We start from the raw sequence: 18,708 nt of genomic DNA on the forward strand, positions 1-18,708 counted from the left end.
GCTAGGGTGTGTATGTGTGTGTGTGTACATGTGTAGCTAGGGTGTGTGTGTGTGTGTGTGTACATGTGTAGCTAGGGTGTGTATGTGTGTGTGTGTACATGTGTAGCTAGGGTGTGTGTGTGTGTGTGTGTACATGTGTAGCTAGGGTGTGTGTGTGTGTGTGTGTACATGTGTAGCTAGGGTGTGTATGTGTGTGTGTGTACATGTGTAGCTAGGGTGTGTATGTGTGTGTGCATGCATATGTAGCTAGGGTGTGTGTGTGTGATTTGGCAAGTGGGTGGGGGAGAAGGGAGGGAAGAAGAGAATGTCATTTTACCTAAGTTGATTTTGAGGAAGGGGCAGTGGAGACCCAGCAGGCAATGATGTATACAATACTGATACTGCAGACAGGAACTTGAGATGGGTGTGGGAAGCATTAACATATAGGTGGATGTTGACATCAGGAAGGATATGAGATCTTTCCCCCTCCACAAAGGGCAGTAGGTGGAAGATGAAATCTGGAGAATACTATTAGAATTTTCTTTTTTGGAATTTTATCTGTTGGTATTATGATTACAAAAAGAACAGTCCTAAGTATGAGTGTGTGGATTTTAGAGGGAGAAGAATCTATGCAAAATGTTTTTCTTAACTTTATTTTCTTGTTCCCCAAACAAATGGGAAGATATTAAGGTAATATAAGTTGGAAAACTGTTGACTTGTTTTAACCCCACTTACAATTTAAGACTGTATATGTGTGTGTGTGTGTGTGTGTGTGTATATATTTTTTTTTTTCTTTTTCTTTTTTTGTTTCTTGAGACACAGTCTCACTCTGTTGCCCAGGTTGGAATGCAGTGGCGCAATCACAGCTCACCGCAGACTCCAACTCCCGGGCTCAGGGAATCCTCCTGCCTTAGCCTCCCAACTAGCTGGGACCAGAGGTATGTGCTACTGCACATGGCTAATTTTTAAATTTTTTATAGAGACAGGGTCTTGCTATGTTGCCCAGGCTGGTCTCAAACTCCTGGGCTCAGTGATACTCCTGCCTTGGCCTACCAAAGTGCTGGGATTATAGATGTGAGCCAACATGCCCGACAAAAATTTTAGTATTCTATAAATTACAGCCACTATATTGGTCTTTACTAATAACAGAAAGTAATCTACTATTTAATTTCCTGCAAATCAAATTAATTTTAATCCTAGCTTTACTGGTTGAAAAATGAGAAGAGATTAAGCAACAACCGAAGCCAGATAATCAGTAAACTGGGTCAGAGAGCATTAAGCACCCTCATCTTGGAGTCAAGCTGTGTGAACTGGGGCCTTACCTCAGACTCAGAGCTGTCCAGCTCAGCCAGAGTTGGGGCTCTGAGGAGCTTCTTCCGCTGTGCAGGCACCTGCTGTGCAGTACTTAACCCGTTTTCTTTTGTTTGTGATGTCAAACCTCCATTCACCATAGATGACTCCATAAGATTCTTTGTAGATTCAGGGGCAGTTACATCTGGTAAAAAAGCAAAAGCTTACCTTTTCTTGAGCCAAGACAGGTTATCTGTGTTGGCAGCATACCAGGTAACACAGCATTTCACACAAAAACACAGAGGCTTGATTCAGTAACACCTTGCCTATGTACAGAAAACTTCTTCTGGTTGGATATTAACTGTCAAATTCAATTAAAGGAAACTTTAAAATGAATAATTACATATTCCTATTTGTAGATGAGAATTTAGAGTTAAAACTGATAACTGACTCCAACTTGTTTATTTTCCAGATGAAGAAACTGGGGCTGACAGAAGCTAGTTTACTTCACAGCCTCTAAGGATCTAGTGATACATGGATGAAGACAGGACACACACAAAGCCCGACCAGACACATGGCTATAAGATCTGAAAATGTTTTAGTTTAAAAATAAAAATGGCTAATAATCTATATTCATATAAACATATTTAATGTGAACACAAAAAGTCTGGGATACATTTCCTCTGATGTGTCTGATTTATATTACTAAGAGCTCAAATTTGGATGAGAAGGCAATACGACAAATGACAGATAATGAAGCAGTCTACGGTGTGGTGTAATGGGGATGGTTTGGGTCTCTACTGCTATCTGCTCTCCTTTCGTCTGTAAAATGAGGATATTAACAGAGGCGGGCTTGTGAGCATTAAACAGGTTAATAATTGCAGATAAAATTCTGTGCCTAGTACAGGCAGTGAACAATAAATGTTAGCAATTATTTATACTGATTTATCTCTATTGGTGAACAAATAGGCTAAGGCTCAAATGGATTCGGCCAGAGTGGCACTATGGTGTCATGCTACAGCTGATCTATGAGTCTTTCTCAGTACTGACTCTGCTTTTTGGTATCATAGCCTGGAATCCTCGAAGGCAAATGGAACTACTTTTCTTCAGTATTTCAAATGAAGAGTTAAAAATGGGCTAAATTTAGTAACTATAAAATCAGTGTATTTAGAAGTGAAAAAGAGTAGTTACTGCATGATGCAATTTATAGACCAGCACACTCGACTGCTCTTTGCATGTGGACAGTCTGCAAGGCTGCCGTAAATGGGGCAAAGGGCATGCTAAGTACTAAAGTGAACAAGACTGACTGATGCTCTTTTAGAGGGGAAAGCACTGTAAATGAGGTTACTTTAAACACAAGAATGTGGCCCGGCATGGTGGCTCACGCCTGTAATCCCAGCACTTTGGGAGGCCGAGGTAGGGGGATCAACTGAGGTCAGGAGTTTGAGACCAGGCTGACCAACATGGTGAAACCCCATCTCCACTAAAAATACAAAAATTAGCCGGGAGTGGTGGTGGACGCCTGTAATCCCAGCTACTCAAGAGGCTGAGGCAGGAGAATCAAAGCGAGACTGTGTCTCAAAAAAAAAGAACAACCCCTGCCCCAACAATGTGCTGTTTATAGTAGGATATTTCCCCCCAAGCAAGTAATATTGACACACCTTAAGTATGAGAGGTGGAGCTCCAGGAAACATGTGGTATACAAGTGTGTTCTAGTGCAGCTTTCCCTGACATTATTTATAAGAACCATGTAAATTATTTCTTATTACAAATGATATATATCTTATTTAATATTTATGATTTCTGCTTATTTTTGAAGTGTCTGAACAAGCTAGATATAATGGAAGGAAAAGAAAAAGAAAAAAGGCAAAGAGAAGGGAGGGGGAAAGGAAAGAAGGAAGAACAGCTGTCCATTAATTATCTTTTTACATAAAATTTTTAATCGAGAACTTGACAACACATGCATTTATTTTATTGTTACCTTCCCAGGCATTACATAGCTAGAACAAATAAAGAATTGGTGATGGTGGTGGGGAGTGCTGAAAGGGACAAAAGGAAAAAAGCAGCAAGGTTTTGTACAAATTATAAATGCAAAAATCTTAAAATAAATATTTTAATAAGGAGATATGAAAAACAGAATTGTTGATATTTTGTAGGAATCTTCTAAAAGGAGATATAATGAGAAATAGAATTGTTGACATTTTGTAGAAATTTTCTAAGAGAAAGCACAAATATTTCAAACGCACACACCTTCTACCTTTCCTAGCCATGTACTCACAGAGGCTCCCGCCATTCACCTGGCAGCAGGTCACTTTCCAATTATTATAATTAGAGCTATCATAATAAGAGAAACACAACCAGCTTTCCACGCTGGCCCCACATTTCCAATCGACAAAGCCAGAGTTTCCCTATGAACAGCACTGCATGCATACCACTGCACAGAGGAACACTCAAATAGTTTTGGTAGTTATTTATTTATTTATTTGAGACAGTCTTGCTCTGTCACCAGGCTGGAGTGCAGTAGCGCGATCTCGGCTCACTGTAACCTCCGCCTCCTGGGTTCAAGCGATTCTCCTGCCTCAGCCTCCCAAGTAGCTGGGACTACAGGCACACGCCACCACGCCCAGCTAACTTTTTTGTATTTTTAGTAGAGTCAGGATTTCACCATGTTGGCCAGGATGTATTTTTAAGAAGTTTGATTACTATAGTTTTCTGTTTAAATGAATAAATTACCATGTTTACTTTAATGTATCAAATGAGGAAAGCAAAACACTTGGATAGGCTTTGTATTTCTTGTACATAAGATGGCATTTCTTAAAAAAAAACTGGTGATATTTATATGTAAGCAAAATATTTAAGAGGTGAAATATTTAGATATGGCTTTAGAAATCACATACCTTAGGTTTAGAACCTAAAATGCATACCTATGATATTAAATATGTGTCTACTGCCTTGGTGTGAGGAAATGTGACTGACATATAAATTATATACTTAATATTTATATAGGAAAAACAAGTTATACTTACCATAAGTGATGCTGAATAGATTAAGATTTTCACTAATAATTAATATTTCTAAGATATACTTAAGCAGTAGAATATACTTCATTATCTTGTGCTTAAGTTCAGGGTTATCATCTACACTATATGTTTACAATGTTTCTCACTAGTTTGTTCATTTTCTAACTCAGAAAATGCACCCCAATCTTTGCATTTAAGTTAGAAGAATGAATCAATCTTTTCTATTTATAATTCGGAAAATTTTAATTAATAGTTAAAATGCAACAATGGAAAACATAAAAGCAGCACAAGAAATCAAGAATGAAGCATTAGGAAATCACAAAGTATACGAAGACATGAAATAAATTACAGCAAATGATAAGCAGTGAAACCAAATAAAAATTCTCTGCTACCCTTTTACACTAAGAAATTTAAGTACCAAGAACTTTCTTTCCAAACAGAACCCATCGTATAGGCTGCAAGAACACAGAACACACAACATACCTATACATGAGGTGTGTGAGCATGCATATTGTCAAAATCAGCAATGTGTGCCTAATTTAGATTAGCCAATGGCCAATGTGTTTAGGCAGCCAACCACTCCCTTCCTTATTGTGGTCCAACTAATAGAAGCATCTTTTGTAGATATTCAAAAAAGAGAGAGTATCTGTAATGTATAGAGTATCTGTAATGTATTGCCAACTTTTGGGGATTAGTAGTGACATATACATTACTATGTTTCTGCATTTATTTTCCAGACCAAATTTTTTACAAGGTCACTTTGCAAATGGCTGAAAAACTAAAAATTCCAAGTGAATAAAGAAAAAAGAAAAAGCTCTTCTGTGGTCAGTCAAAAATGGTAACTGAGTGATTGTAAAATATTATAGTCACATCTCATACCTACACAAATAAGCAGAAGATTTAAAAACAGTTGGAAACTAGCTTTGTAGCTGGAAGATACTCAATAAATATTCACATACAGAATATACCAGAACTCTTTAAACATGAATTTGTAAGTAAGGTATGCCAACAATTCTTTGTATCTTGAGGCATTCAATGGCATTGAAAAGAAAATCCTGAAAGAAAATATTTGTGCCAACATCTCATCTCATTTTATACTTAAAACAGTAGCTTCCAAAATTAAAAACTCTAACTTGCAAAATATTTTATTGGGATTAAGTTGGCTTTGAAAATTCAACTGGCTGGGTGAGGTGGCTTACGCCTGTATTCCTAGCACTTTGGGAGGCCAGTTGGTCAACTGCTTAAGCCCAGGAGTTCGAGAGCAGCCTGGGCAACATGGTGAAACCCTGTCTCTATTTCCTAAAATAAATAAATAAATAAATAAATAAAAGAAAATTCACTCATATATATTTAAAGTTTTAATTTAAAAAGAGTTGATTTTATAGGCCAAATTTAGTCATTTCACTATTAATCTCTGTTTAACAGAAAGGTCTAAACTTGCACTACAAATCTGAGGCACATAATTATATATTACAACCAAAGCCATTACAATGCTGTTGTATTTTTATACTCTTTTATTTTTTTTTTTTGGAGACAGTCTCACTCTGTTGCCCAGGCTGGAGTTCAGTGGTGTGATCTTGGCTCACTGCAACCTCCGCTTCCCAGCTTCAAGCAATTCTCCTGCCTCAGCCTCCCAAGTAGCTGGGACTACAGGCACATGCCACCACGCCTGGCTAATTTTTTTGTATTTTTAGTTGAGACGGGGTTTTACCATGTTAGCCAGGATGGTCTCGAACTCCTGACCTCATGATCTGCCCACCTCAGCCTCCCAAAGTGCTGAGATTACAGGTGTGAGCCACCGCGCCCGGCCTGTATTTTTATACTCGTAATCATGATTCAAAGTCATTCATGATTAGGCTCTATCCACTGAGCACAAAGACACAAAAGACAGTTCTTGCCCATCAACTGAGGTGCTGTCATCTGAAGTAGATAACCATTTTAAGTTTAGTTACTTAAATAACTGAATGTTTTAGAGAACAGGAAGTAGATGCATCAGAATTTTGTTTCTACAAAGTTTTTTTCTGTTCTCTTAGGGCAAAGGTCAGCTATAGGCTTTAACCTCATTGCTCTAGAAGAGCCTGGGCAGTGACAGCCACCATAAGATGGGCACCATTTTCTAGAACCATGAGTATGGCGTGATGGTTCTTCCAAAATTGCTTGGGAGAAAACAGATTTACTGTAGTCTTTACTGTAGTCTTGTATCTTTTTTACGTATATTGCTTTCAAATAAGCAGAATGTTTTATTTTACTGACCATGGCTTAGAAGAAGCCTTTCCATTTTCTTTTTTAACATGTTTGAACAAGCAGATGAATGAAATGTATTTCACAGAAACCACAAAAGCCACGTCAGGTGTAAAAGCGTTTTTGTTTTTTTTTACCTGACAAGTCAAAACTGTAAGACATGCTAAGTGGCCGCATTGCTGAAAAAAAGAAAACAAACAATAAAAAGAAAATAATTCAGCTGTTAGGAATATACAAGGAGGACAAAAAAGGGAACAGATTAATGAAGACCCTCAGTGGCTACATGTCAGACTCTAAGGCAGAAACTAGTGAATGAACATCTCAAATACATTAAAACCATGCAAGAGTCTTAGTTTCAATGACATCACTAAGACTTGAAATGGAGGAACAATAAAAGGAAAAAGTAACTTTTTAAAAAACAAGTTAAAAATGAAAGCATGATAAAAATACAAACATTTTAAATAATCACAGAATAGGATTTCTGACTTAAATATAGATTTTTTTAAAAAAAGTCTTGTTTTAAAACATGATTTTGGGGAACATATAACATCTTTAAAATTTCAGAGTAAATTTATCCTTCAATAATTTATGTCAGGATAAAAATTTGGCTCTCGGAATAAAGGCGAAATAGTTTATAAAAAATCCTCAGTTCAGCTAGCTCAGCAGCATCACCACTATGTGTCAACAAACCATCTACTGTAGGCCGTATAACCTAGTAGTTGAAGGACAGTCAGACTGCCCGAGTTTGAACCTCAGCTCTGCCACTTACTGGGAGTGTGACCCCAGGCAAGTTACTTAACCTCTCTGTGCTGCAGTTACTTCATCTGTAAAATGAGAATAATCCTGTCTTATGGAATTGTTATAAAGATTAAATAATTTCATGTAAAAAGGGTGCTTAGAATAGTGCTTGACACACAGTGAAAACTGAATATAGTAGTCCTTCCTTATCGTAGTTTCACTTTCCATGGTTTCAGTTACTCATGATCCAAAAATATCAAATGAAAAATCCTAGAAATAATTCATAAGATTTATTTATTTATTTTGAAATGGAGTCTTGCTCTGTTGCCAAGGCTGGAGGGCAGTGGTGTGATATCAGCTCACTGCAACCTCCGCCTCCCAGGTTCAAGCGATTCTTGTGCCTTAGCCTCCTGAGTAGCTGGGATTACAGGCGCCCACCACCATGCCTGGCTAATTTTTGTATTTTTGGTAGAGACCGGGTTTTTCCATATTGGCCAGGCTGGTCTCGAACTCCTGATCTCAGCTGATCTACATGCCTCGGCCTCCCAAAATGTTGCAATTACAGGCGTAAGCCATCATGCCCGGCCAATTCGTAAGTTTTAAATTGCATGTTTCCTGAATATTACTTTTTCTATTTTATTATTAGTAATTGTGAATCTCTTACTGAGCCTATTTTATAAAATAAACTTTTTCATAGGTATGCATGTAAAGGAAAAAACATAGCATATATAGAGTTTGGTACTATCCATGGTTTCAAGCATCCACTTGGGGTCTTGGAATATATCTCCCCCTCAGATAAAAGAAGACTACTGTAATTATCTTTTTTTTTTTTTTGAGACGGAGTCTCACTCTACTGCCAGGCTGGAGTGCAGTGGCTGCAGTGGTGCAGTCTCAGCTCACTACAGCCTTCAAGCGATTCTCCTGCCTCAGTCTCCTGAGTAGCTGGGATTACAGGTGCCTGCCACCAGGCCCAGCTAATTGTTGTTTTTTTAGTAGAGATGGGGTTTTTCATCATGTTGGCCAGGATGGTCTCGAACTCTTACCTCATGATCTGCCCACCTTGGCCTCCCAAAATGCTGGAATTACAGGCGTGAGCGACTGTACCCAGCCCATCATTTCTTAAAAATGAAATTATTATGTATATCCTGTCGAAGCACCCTACTTTTAAAATTTATTGCATATAATAACCATTAAATTGTATACTTTAAATGAGTGGATTTTATGGTATATAAATGCCATATACCTCAATAAAGCTGTTAAAAAGGTTATTGCAGAGATGTGATGATTCGGGACAGTGAGGAATATCTATTTTCACTGCAGTTCAAAGCTCTTACCAGTACCTTGAGAATAATGCATCAAAGAGAGAACATCTTTCCTGTGACCCAGGCTCAGCCTTCCTAGGATTGTTCAGAAACTTCAGATATCCATTGGCCATTCTTCCCTTTCTCTCCAACAAAGCATAGTCTTTGTTTTCCATTCCAAAAACGAAATCTACCAGGACTTCCCATATTCTCCAAAACTACTGAAGCCAAAGCAATGCCTCACTGAATATCTTTATCCGAATGTGTAAGTTAGGATGTATGTTTTAAACAGGCATTTTACTGTGTTTTAGTTATCTCACAGGAAATTGGTTAGGGATTTTGTGTTGACAAAAATAATCTTCCTTGAACTTATCTCAGAAAACTTTTCTAAAAAAAAAAAAAAATCTTCCACTCACCATTCAAAAACCTGTACTTCTAAACTCCTATATTACCTACTCTAGATTTTCCTAATTATGTAAAGCAAATACAATATTACATATTGTCACAGCACTCTTCCATCTTCTCTGGTATCTTCTTATTCTGCTCTTTTTTTCTCTAGCACATGAATATATCTTTTGAAATAAGGTTGACTACTGTATTAAGAAGGGGATGCAATTATTTCTTGGGAGATGACATTTATATATTTTCCAATCTCTATACCAAAAAGAGAATAAAAATTGAGGATCATGTCAATTAAGATGTTTAGAAGAAAGAAAATAATCAGAGACATGAACAAAGACTGATGTACAACAATAGTAATTTCAGACTTACTAGGAAAAAATGGAAAAAGCCTGCGAATCAGGAAAATAGGTAAATAAAATCCAAGTTAGCCATCTGTTAGGACATCACAACCTTATAAATCGTATTTGGAGTCATATTTAATGACACAGGAAGATGGTCATGCCAAATAAGACATCAGATGCAGAGAACAGAGTACTGCATATGCAGTTTTCATCCTCATTTTGTAATGCACAAGTAAATTCACAGTGGATGCCTCTGGCTGTTGTAATTATGGGTAACATTTTCTTCTTTATAAATATTCAGACATTTTTGCCATTGCTGCAGTGAGCTCCTACTTGCAATTACATGTAGGGGAAAAGTGATACAAATATTTAGGGAAACTTTTCTTCAAGTTAATTCTGCTGATATTATCATAACTGAATTCCCCAAAGCAAAACTGTATAGTAAGAACCAATGTAGTTCTGTAGGAAAAAATGACCAAAATCCCTTACTTTACAATGAGGGTTTAATATCAATTTGAACTCAGAACTCTGGAAGTAACTACAGAACAGTGTCTTTCTATAACAGCTCAATTCTGGTTGTTGTGAAATACCCATTGTCAATGTTAAAATAAAGACATGCTTAACATAACAATGATATTTAATTATTCTAAAGTAGGGTTTCCATTAGCAACTAAATATAATTTTTAAAAGTGAAACTGAAGAATATGTATGTGACAAAGGCTTGCTATGAGAGATTGAATCACTAACCAAAAAGCTCCCCAGCAGAGGCCCAGGACCAGAAGGATTCACTGGTGAATTCTACCAAATATTGAATGAAGAATTAATGCCAATCCCTCTCAAGCTCTTTCAAAACACTGAAGACGAGAGAACACTTCTTTTTTTTTTTTTTTTTTTGAGACGGAGTCTCGCTCTGTCGCCCGGGCTGGAGTGCAGTGGCCGGATCTCAGCTCACCGCAAGCTCCGCCCCCTGGGTTCCCGCCATTCTCCTGCCTCAGCCTCCTGAGTAGCTGGGACCACAGACGCCCGCTACCTCAACCAAATAGTTTTTTGTATTTTTTGGTAGAGACGGGGTTTTACCGTGTTAGCCAGGATGGTCTCGATCTCCTGACCTCGTGATCCACCCGTCTTGGCCTCCCAAACTGCTGGGATCACCGGCTTGAGCCACCGCGCCCGGCTGAGAGAACACTTCTAATTTTGTTTTATGAGGCCAAAAGCCCCAAAAGTACATAAAATCCTTAATGAATATAGATTCAAAATTCAGAAGAAAATACTAGCCAACTGAACCCATCAGCACCATAAAAGGATCATATATCATGACCAAGTGGGATTTATCCCTGGGATGCAGGGATAGCTTAAGACCTGAAAATCAATTAACATGATACACCAACGTAACAGAATAAAGAATAAAAATCACACGATCATTTCAAATGCAGAGAAAGCATGTGACAAAATTCAACACCTTTTCATAATAAAAACACTCAACAAATTAGGAATAGAAGGAAATTACCTTAACATAATAAAGGCCACATATGGAAAGCTGACAGCTAACATCACACTCAACAGGGGAAAACTGAAAGCTTTTCCTCTAAAATCAGGAACAAGGCAAGGATGACCACTTCTATATTCAACATAGTACTGGTAGTTCTAGCCAGAGCAATTAGGCAAAAAAAGAAATAAAAGTCATCCAACTGGAATGAAAGTAATAAAAGTATCCCTGTTTGCAGATGACATGATCTTATAGATAGTGTATTGAGAACAAAATTTTATGGAGTTTTCTATCTCTAACAACAAACTATCAAGGAGATTAGAAAAACAATCCCATCGACACCACCACCAAAAAGAATAAAATATCCAGGAGTAAATTTAATTAAGGAGGTAAAAGATTTACACACAAAAACTACAAGACAGAAATAAATGGAAGAATAATGTTCATGAATTGAAAGACTTACTGTTAACATGTGAATACTACCCAAAGCTACCTACAGATCCAACAGAATCCCCATGAAAATCCTAATGGTATTTTTTACAGAAATAGAAGATAATCCTAAAATTCCTATGGAACCACAAAAGACAATGAATAGCCAATCAATCTTGAGAAAGAGTAACAAAGCCGGAGACATCACACTTTCTGATCTTACAATATATTATAAAGTTACAATAATAAAAACAGTATGGTTCTGGCAAACGACAATGGAACAGAACAAAGAGTCCAGAAATGAACCCACATATATACAGTCAGCTGACTTTTTTTGTTTTTCTTTCTGTCCATGGAATTTTGCTGTCACCCAGGCTAGAGTGGAGTGGTGCAATCACAGCTCACTACAGCCTTGATCTCCTGGGCTCAAGTGATCCACTCTGAAGCTTTGTCACCAGAAAGTACATTTAATTATTTCAACCCATGAAAGTACTCTGTACAGCCCAGTGCTGTACTATGGACACAACAACGAACAAGACAGACATGGGCCCTGTCATCACAAAGGTCACAAAACAGAAGGGCCAGGATTAAACAAGGAAAATCAACATGGAGTGGCGGAAGAGTTCAAGACTGGAAGCAAGAGGAGAGTCAGGGCTGCTGCAACAGATGACAGCCTCGGCTAGGAATAGTGGCTGCTGGGTTGAGAAGAGTGGAAGATTAAAAAGATCTAGAGGAAGTAAAATCAACAGGAGTTGGCCATCAGGTAAGAGTCAAAGATTATGTTAAGGTTTCTACATTGGGAAAACAAAATGAGATGGTTTGGGGAGAGACAGGATGAGTTCACTTGTGGACATGCTGGGTTTGTCTTGCTTGTAGGATATGAGAAGGCTCTAGCTAGCTGACAGCTGTACATATGTGTCTGAATTTTTACAGATCTGCAATGTAGACCGTGAGCTGGAAGGTAGTCAGAAACAAAAACCATGGAAGAGGGTATGGTTGCTCAGGGAGAACAGAACCCAGGATAGAAACTTGAAAGTCCAAGAGTCTGAAAGAGGCAGAAGAGATCAGAGGAGAAAACTAGCAGAGTGGGAGTCACAGAACCAGATCCTTTCCTGTTAAGGTATCACTATAGACTGTTTTCCTAAAGGCAGTTTCTCTGGATTCTTTGGGCATTTTTAGTCTTACAAATGGAAAGACAGTCGTATAAACAAAAATGGTTATAAACATCTTATAATGCGGCCTTTCTATAAATAAAACTCAATATGTGCTTATAGTATATACTAAAAAATAAACAATAATAACTATAAAGGAAGTTTAGAAATAAGTTAAGTGATATCAGGTAATAACATGCTTTCATGACATAATACCATATCTTTAAACCCATAATAAAGAAACATAAGGTAAAACTATGTATCTATCATCTATATTTCTAAAATATAATACCTTATCTTTGTATACACAATACAATTTATAAAGTATTTTTACCATAATCCTATTTAATTCTTACATAAAAGTCATAATGTAGGTTAAGAGGAATTTTTATCTCGCTTCTGCCAATGAAGAAAATGATGCTCAGACAGGTAGAGAAACTTTGCTAAAACCTCAGTCTAGAGACTGGCAGAGCCCTTTCAATTATGGCACGATGTTCTCATATAGTTCAGTATTAGAGAGGGGGAAGGATTTCCCACCCTATCAATTTCAAGTACGTGTGAGGGGGTATGTATGTGAGAGAGCGAGAGTGAGAACGAGTGAGCGAGATACAGACAAATGAACAAGGAATGAGAACTCTTTACTTTCATGGGGCTGGAAAAGATCCTTTTCCCAGGGGATGACTCTAGACTGAGTACAGGAAGCAGTGGACTCACCTAATCTGCTACGTCTAATCTCCTCTGGTGAGACAGGCCGCAGCTTTCTTTCTGCTTTAATTTCTTCTAATATTCTTTCATGGAGGCTCCGTGGCCTTGGTGGAGTTGGTTTCAGTTTTCTGGCTGAGACCTTGAAAGTAAGAAAAATGGCTAAAGACTTGAGTAATTACGTAATTTTTACTGAAGTCCAGTCATACAGTACAGTATTATAAACTACATTTCATTGATTGAAACACTGCTTGATAAAAGACTACTTTCAAGTCATTAAATATTAAGGTTCCTAAAGCAATAGGGAGTTTATTGGATATCACAGTGATTTGGTTATACATGCTCAAATTTTATTTTATTTTTATTTATTTTTATTGTTTTGAGACAGAGTCTGGCTCTGTCACCCAGGCTGGAGTGCCGTGGTGCAATCTCAGCTCACCACAAGCTCCGCCTCCCGGGTTCAGGCCATGCTCCTGCCTTAGCCTCTCGAGTAGCTGGGACTACAGGCGCCGCCACCACGCCCAGCTAATTTTTTGTATTTTTAGTAGAGACGGGGTTTCACCGTGTTCGCCAGGATGGTCTCAATCTCCTGACCTCCTGTTCCACCCGCCTTGGCCTCCCAAAGTGCTGGGATTACAGGCGTGAGCCACTGCGCCCGGCCACTCAAATTCTATTTTATGCTTATAGAAGGGGTCTCACTCTATTGCCCAGGCTGGAGTGCAGTGATGCAATCTCAGCTCACTGCAACCTCTGCCTCCCGGGTTCAAGCGATTCTCGTGCCTCAGCCTCCTGAGTAGCTGGCATTACAGGTGCGTGCCAACATGCCTAGCTAATTATTGTATTTTTAGTAGAGATGGGGTTTCACCATCTTGGTCAGGCTGGTCTCGATCTCCTGATCTCAGGTGATCCACCTTCCTCAGTCTCCCAAAGTGCTGGGATTACAGGCATGAGCCACTGTGCCTGGCTGCACCTTTGAATGTCTAAGCTCAAGGGGTCCTTCTGCCTCAGCCTCCCAAGTGGTTGGGATTCCAGGCACATGCCACTGAGCCTGGCTTGTTCAACTAATTTTAAGCAGTTATAATTATGTTCCTATATGCTAGCATGATAGGTAATCAATTGCAATGCAGGCTATTACTACTGCTGTTTTTTGTGTGTTTTCTGTTTTTGAGACAGGGTCTTGCTCTGTCACCCAGGCTGGAGTGCACTGGCACAATCATGGCTTACTGTGGTCTTGACCTCCTGTGCTCAAGTGATCCTTCTACCTCAGCCTCCCGAGTAGCTGGGACAACAGGTGTGTGCCACTGCACACAGCTAATTTTTTTTTCCTTTAATTTCTTTGTAGAGACAGGGTCTCTCTATGTTGCCCAGGCTGGTTTTGAATTCCTGGACCCAAGCAATCTTCCCATCCTGGCCTTCCAAAGTGCTGGGATTACAGGTGTGAGCCACCTCCCAAAGTGCTGTGAACATCCCACTTTACTGTTTTTAAAACTAACATTTTTTAGTGACCCACCATAACCTTCTTAGATTGTTCTTATCTTCATTTTATAACTGAGAAAATAAAGGTCCTGGGAGGCTGATGAGCTCCCTCAGAGACATGTGGCTGCTAAATTGTGGAGCCAGAGTTCAAGTCCAGGTTCATATGGTCCAAGGTCCTTCTACTCTACCATGACCTACCATCCTACCAGGACCACTCTGCCTGGCTGACACAGTGAGACCGTCTCAAAAACAAAAGAATATAATTTACAGCTGGGCTTCATCTTCAGAGTAAAATGCTCAGAGCAAAAACCACCCAGGAAAGCTGAGTTCTAGAGATGACACCCTAGAGTAGAATAATTCATTATGGTATCTCCAATCTAGAGAACTAGGTCGAATTACATACTGGATTTAAAGGAGGTCTGGATCTGATGAAGTCGAGGATGATTTCATGAGCACTCTTTTTTAACCGAGGGGGAATATCACCATTCACCTAAAAGGAGACAAAAAGTAGAAGATTCATGTGACTATATAAGACTCTCATGAATTTCTGGGTATAGCTGATATCTCAAGTATGCCACAAAATTAGTGAAGTGTAATTATCAAGGATACATTTCAAATCAATAAAGTGGGGAGTAAATGGCTGAGTGATTCAGAGGAAAAACTGTGAAACTGAAGAAAATCCAAGTTTACCTTATTTCTATCACTTCGGGAAATTTCAACAAAAAGTTTCTAAAATTATGAATGTAAATGGAATAAATAATACTTGAACTTATTAAGTATTTTATGATTAAAAAAACTTTTTACCTCTTATTTTCCTCCTTGTAAAAAAATGTAGGTAAGCCGGGCACAGTGGCTTACGCCTGTAATCCCAGCACTTTGGGAGGCCGAGGCAGGTGGATCGCCTGAGGTCAGGAGTTTGAGCCCAGCCTGGCCAACATGGTGAAACCCTGTCTCTACTAAAAATACAAAAAGTAGCTGCGCATGGTAGCAGGCACCTGTAATCCCAGCTACTTGGGAAGCTGAGGCAGGAGAATAGCTTGAACTCAGGAGGAAGAGGTTGCTGTGAGCCAAGATTGCACTACTGTGCTCCAGCCTAGGCAACAGAGCGAGACTCTGTCTCAAAAAACAAAAACAAAACAAAAAAAACAAACAACAACAACAAAAACACCCCACAAAAACCTAGGTAATAGAAAAAAACCAGGGATAAGATTCACACTTTGTAAATAAAACTCAAGCGCAGAGCAGAGGATATCTGCCTGCATCCACAAAATTTTTAAGTAGAAGAGCTACTGTGGAGGACCAGTCTGACTCTGATTGTATTCGAATGTCCTCTCTTTTTAAAGCAATGTGTTAAAAACAATTTTTTTTTAGAAATTTTTTTTTAAACCCAGAAAACCCACAATAAGTAACAACTGAAATTCCCATTCTGACCACTTAGAAGGCACAGTCATGACCAGTTTGTCCTATTTGTTTCCTGGTCTTGTTTGAACAAAATAGAACCTCAATGGTCACTCCCACGCCCAGTCCCTTCCCCAGACGTGACCACCATATTGAGTTCAGAGTGTGTGGCAGGCCTGCTGGGGCCTACTCAACATCCACTCTCCTCTTCCTCGCTGGGCTGGTCCTCCCTCTCCCCCAGCCCTGAATGAGGGCAAGATGACCCAGAGCAAGCTTCAAGAATAACTGCTGCTGCTGGAGCCAAGCCGGGCATATGACTGCTAGTTTAAGGAGGGTGACTGAGAAGTAGAACCAGTGGCCTAACATGGCACCAGCTACTACTTGTGGATTTCATATTATGTAGATTGAAAAAAAAACCCTTATTTTATAAAACAATTTAATCAGGCTTTTATATTACTCACTAGTCTACTCCTGAATAACATGTATCTTTCTGGCTAATTTTCACATGCTTTCTTTGTATCCAAAGAGCAGGAACGAGAATGGATTAACCGAGGCCAAGGCTATATGTTCCTTTCCCAAAACAAGCATATTAACCGCAGTCTCCTTGGTAGTCAGAAGCTGCATCCTGGGTCCCAGTTACAGATGTGGGACAATGCTCCTGAGGGAGGCAGCAGGTCATTATGGACCTAAGTCAGTACGGGTGGAGGAAGCTCCCTTATCCAAATGCTTGGGACCAGAGTGTTTCAGATTTTTGAATATTTACATTATACTTATCAAAAAATCTGAAAGGTTCCAATGAGAATGTCTTTTGGGTATCATACTGGCCCCCAGAAAGTCTGCTGGAGCACTTCAGATGTTCAGGTTTGTGATGCTAAACCTGTATAAGGAGAAGTGGTTGTATGAAAACCATTCTGCTGCTGGGTCAGTGAAATTATTTTCCTATATAAGAAAACAAGCTCTCTGAAGTGAAATCAGAAATGATTCCTGGATGAACACAAATAGTAGATGCTTAAGTAAATAATATCAGTTACAGAAACTTGGTATTATTTTTGAGCAACAATGCCTGAAACAAACAAAAAGCTTTTTTGTATTTTACTCAGTAGAGACGGGGTTTCACCAAGTCGGCCAGGCTGGTCCTGACCTCAGGTGATCTGCTCACCTCAGCCTCCCAAAGTGCTGGGATTTCAGGCGTGAGTCAGGGCGCCTGGCCCAACAAAAAAATTCTAATACATAAAATGATCTCCTTTGAAAAATTCAAAATGTCTACCCTGTACTCAATCCTGTTTCTGAAATAATTTTCTTTTTTTGCGACATGGTCTTGTTCTATCACCCAGGTTGGAGTGCAGTGGCGTGATCACAGCTGTCTTGACCTCCCGGGTTCAAGTGATCCCTCCACCTCAGCCTCCTGAGTAGCTGGGACTACTGGTGTGAACCACCATCCCCAGCTAGTTTTTAATTATTTGTAGAGATGGGGGTCTATGTTGCCTAGGCTGGCCTTGAATGTTTAGGCTCAAGTGATCCCAGCACTTGGCCTCCCAGTGTTGGGATTATTGGTGTGAGCGACTGCACCCTGGCTATTTATTTATTTATTTACATGGAGATGGGGTCTCACTAAGTTGCCCGGGCTACTCTCAAACTCCTGGGCTCAAGCAATCTTCCTGCCTTGGCCTCCCACAAAGTGTTGGATTGCAGGCATGAACCATTGTGTCTGGCCTTTTATTTTTATCTTAAATGAAACAGAACCATTAATGATGACATAAGACCACAGCTAATAATTTACAAAACCAACTTACAGTTTAGTGATTGATATTGGTCCCCTAATGAAATTTCAAGAAGTGTGAGGTAAGGGCCAAACAATCTTCATTGTATGTTGATACCTAGTTGTCCCAATATCAATTGGTGAAAAGACCTATTCTTTCTCTATTTAACGATCTCAGCACCCTTGTCGTAAATGGATTGAACATAGGTGTATGAGTTTGTTTTTGTACTCTGAATTCTGTTTTTATATCCTACACTGTTTTGACTACTACAGCTTTGTTGTAAGTTGTAAAATGGGGATGTGCAAGCCCACCAACTTTTTCTTTTTCAAGATTGTTTTATTTGGAATTCCTTGAGATTCTGTAAGAATTTTAGAATCGATTTTTCCATTTCTGCCAAAAAAAAAAAATTGTCATTGGAATTCTGACAGAGAATAATGTTTGACCCTTACCTCACACCATATATATAAATTAACTAAAAAAACTGATCAAAGACCTAAATATAAGAGCTAAAACTATTTATAAGTGTCTCAGGTGACAACATAAGGGAAAAGCTTCATGAACTGGATTTGGTAATGAATTCTTAGATATGACACCAAAATCACAAGTAACAGAAGGAAAAATAGATAAATGGTATTTCAGCAAAATTAAAAACTTTTGTGCATCAAAGGACACTATCAAGAGAGTGAAAAGACAGTCTACAGAATGGGTTTTTCTATACTTGCAAATTATGTATCTGTCAGGGGTCCACTATCCAGAATATATAAAGAACTCTTACAACTTAACAGCAAAAATACAATCAATCCAACTAAAAAATGAGTACAACACAGCCTTAAATAAAGAATGAAATCATGTCCCTTGCAGCAACATGGATGGAACTGAAGGCCATTATCCTAAGTGAGCTAACTTAGAAACAGAAAACCAAATACTGCAGATTCTCACTTATAAGTGGAAGCTAATAACGGGTACATATGGACGCAAGGATGGAAATAGTAGA

At 38.8% G+C, this 18,708-nt stretch overlaps 1 protein-coding gene across 5 annotated transcripts in view; it reads right to left on the minus strand.

Annotated features, from left to right (window-relative positions):
• The window catches only part of SPIRE1 (spire type actin nucleation factor 1), a 197,140-nt gene that overhangs the window by 32,502 nt on the left and 145,930 nt on the right, over nucleotides 1–18,708 (minus strand). For 3 of the 5 annotated variants that reach the window (XM_023228440.3, XM_023228438.2, XM_023228442.2), the window contains exons 7-10: nucleotides 14,960–15,046; nucleotides 13,093–13,222; nucleotides 6,668–6,709; nucleotides 1,302–1,474 (exon numbers count right to left, since the gene is read on the minus strand). In XM_023228440.3, coding sequence (XP_023084208.1) covers nucleotides 1,302–1,474; nucleotides 6,668–6,709; nucleotides 13,093–13,222; nucleotides 14,960–15,046 — 432 coding nt within the window. The remainder of the gene's footprint in view (nucleotides 1–1,301; nucleotides 1,475–6,667; nucleotides 6,710–13,092; nucleotides 13,223–14,959; nucleotides 15,047–18,708) is intronic. The other 2 variants (XM_023228441.3, XM_023228439.2) reach the window with 1 other exon arrangement.

Source organism: Piliocolobus tephrosceles, chromosome 18, assembly GCF_002776525.5.
Source record: "Piliocolobus tephrosceles isolate RC106 chromosome 18, ASM277652v3, whole genome shotgun sequence".
In the NCBI taxonomy this organism is placed as follows: domain Eukaryota; kingdom Metazoa; phylum Chordata; class Mammalia; order Primates; family Cercopithecidae; genus Piliocolobus; species Piliocolobus tephrosceles.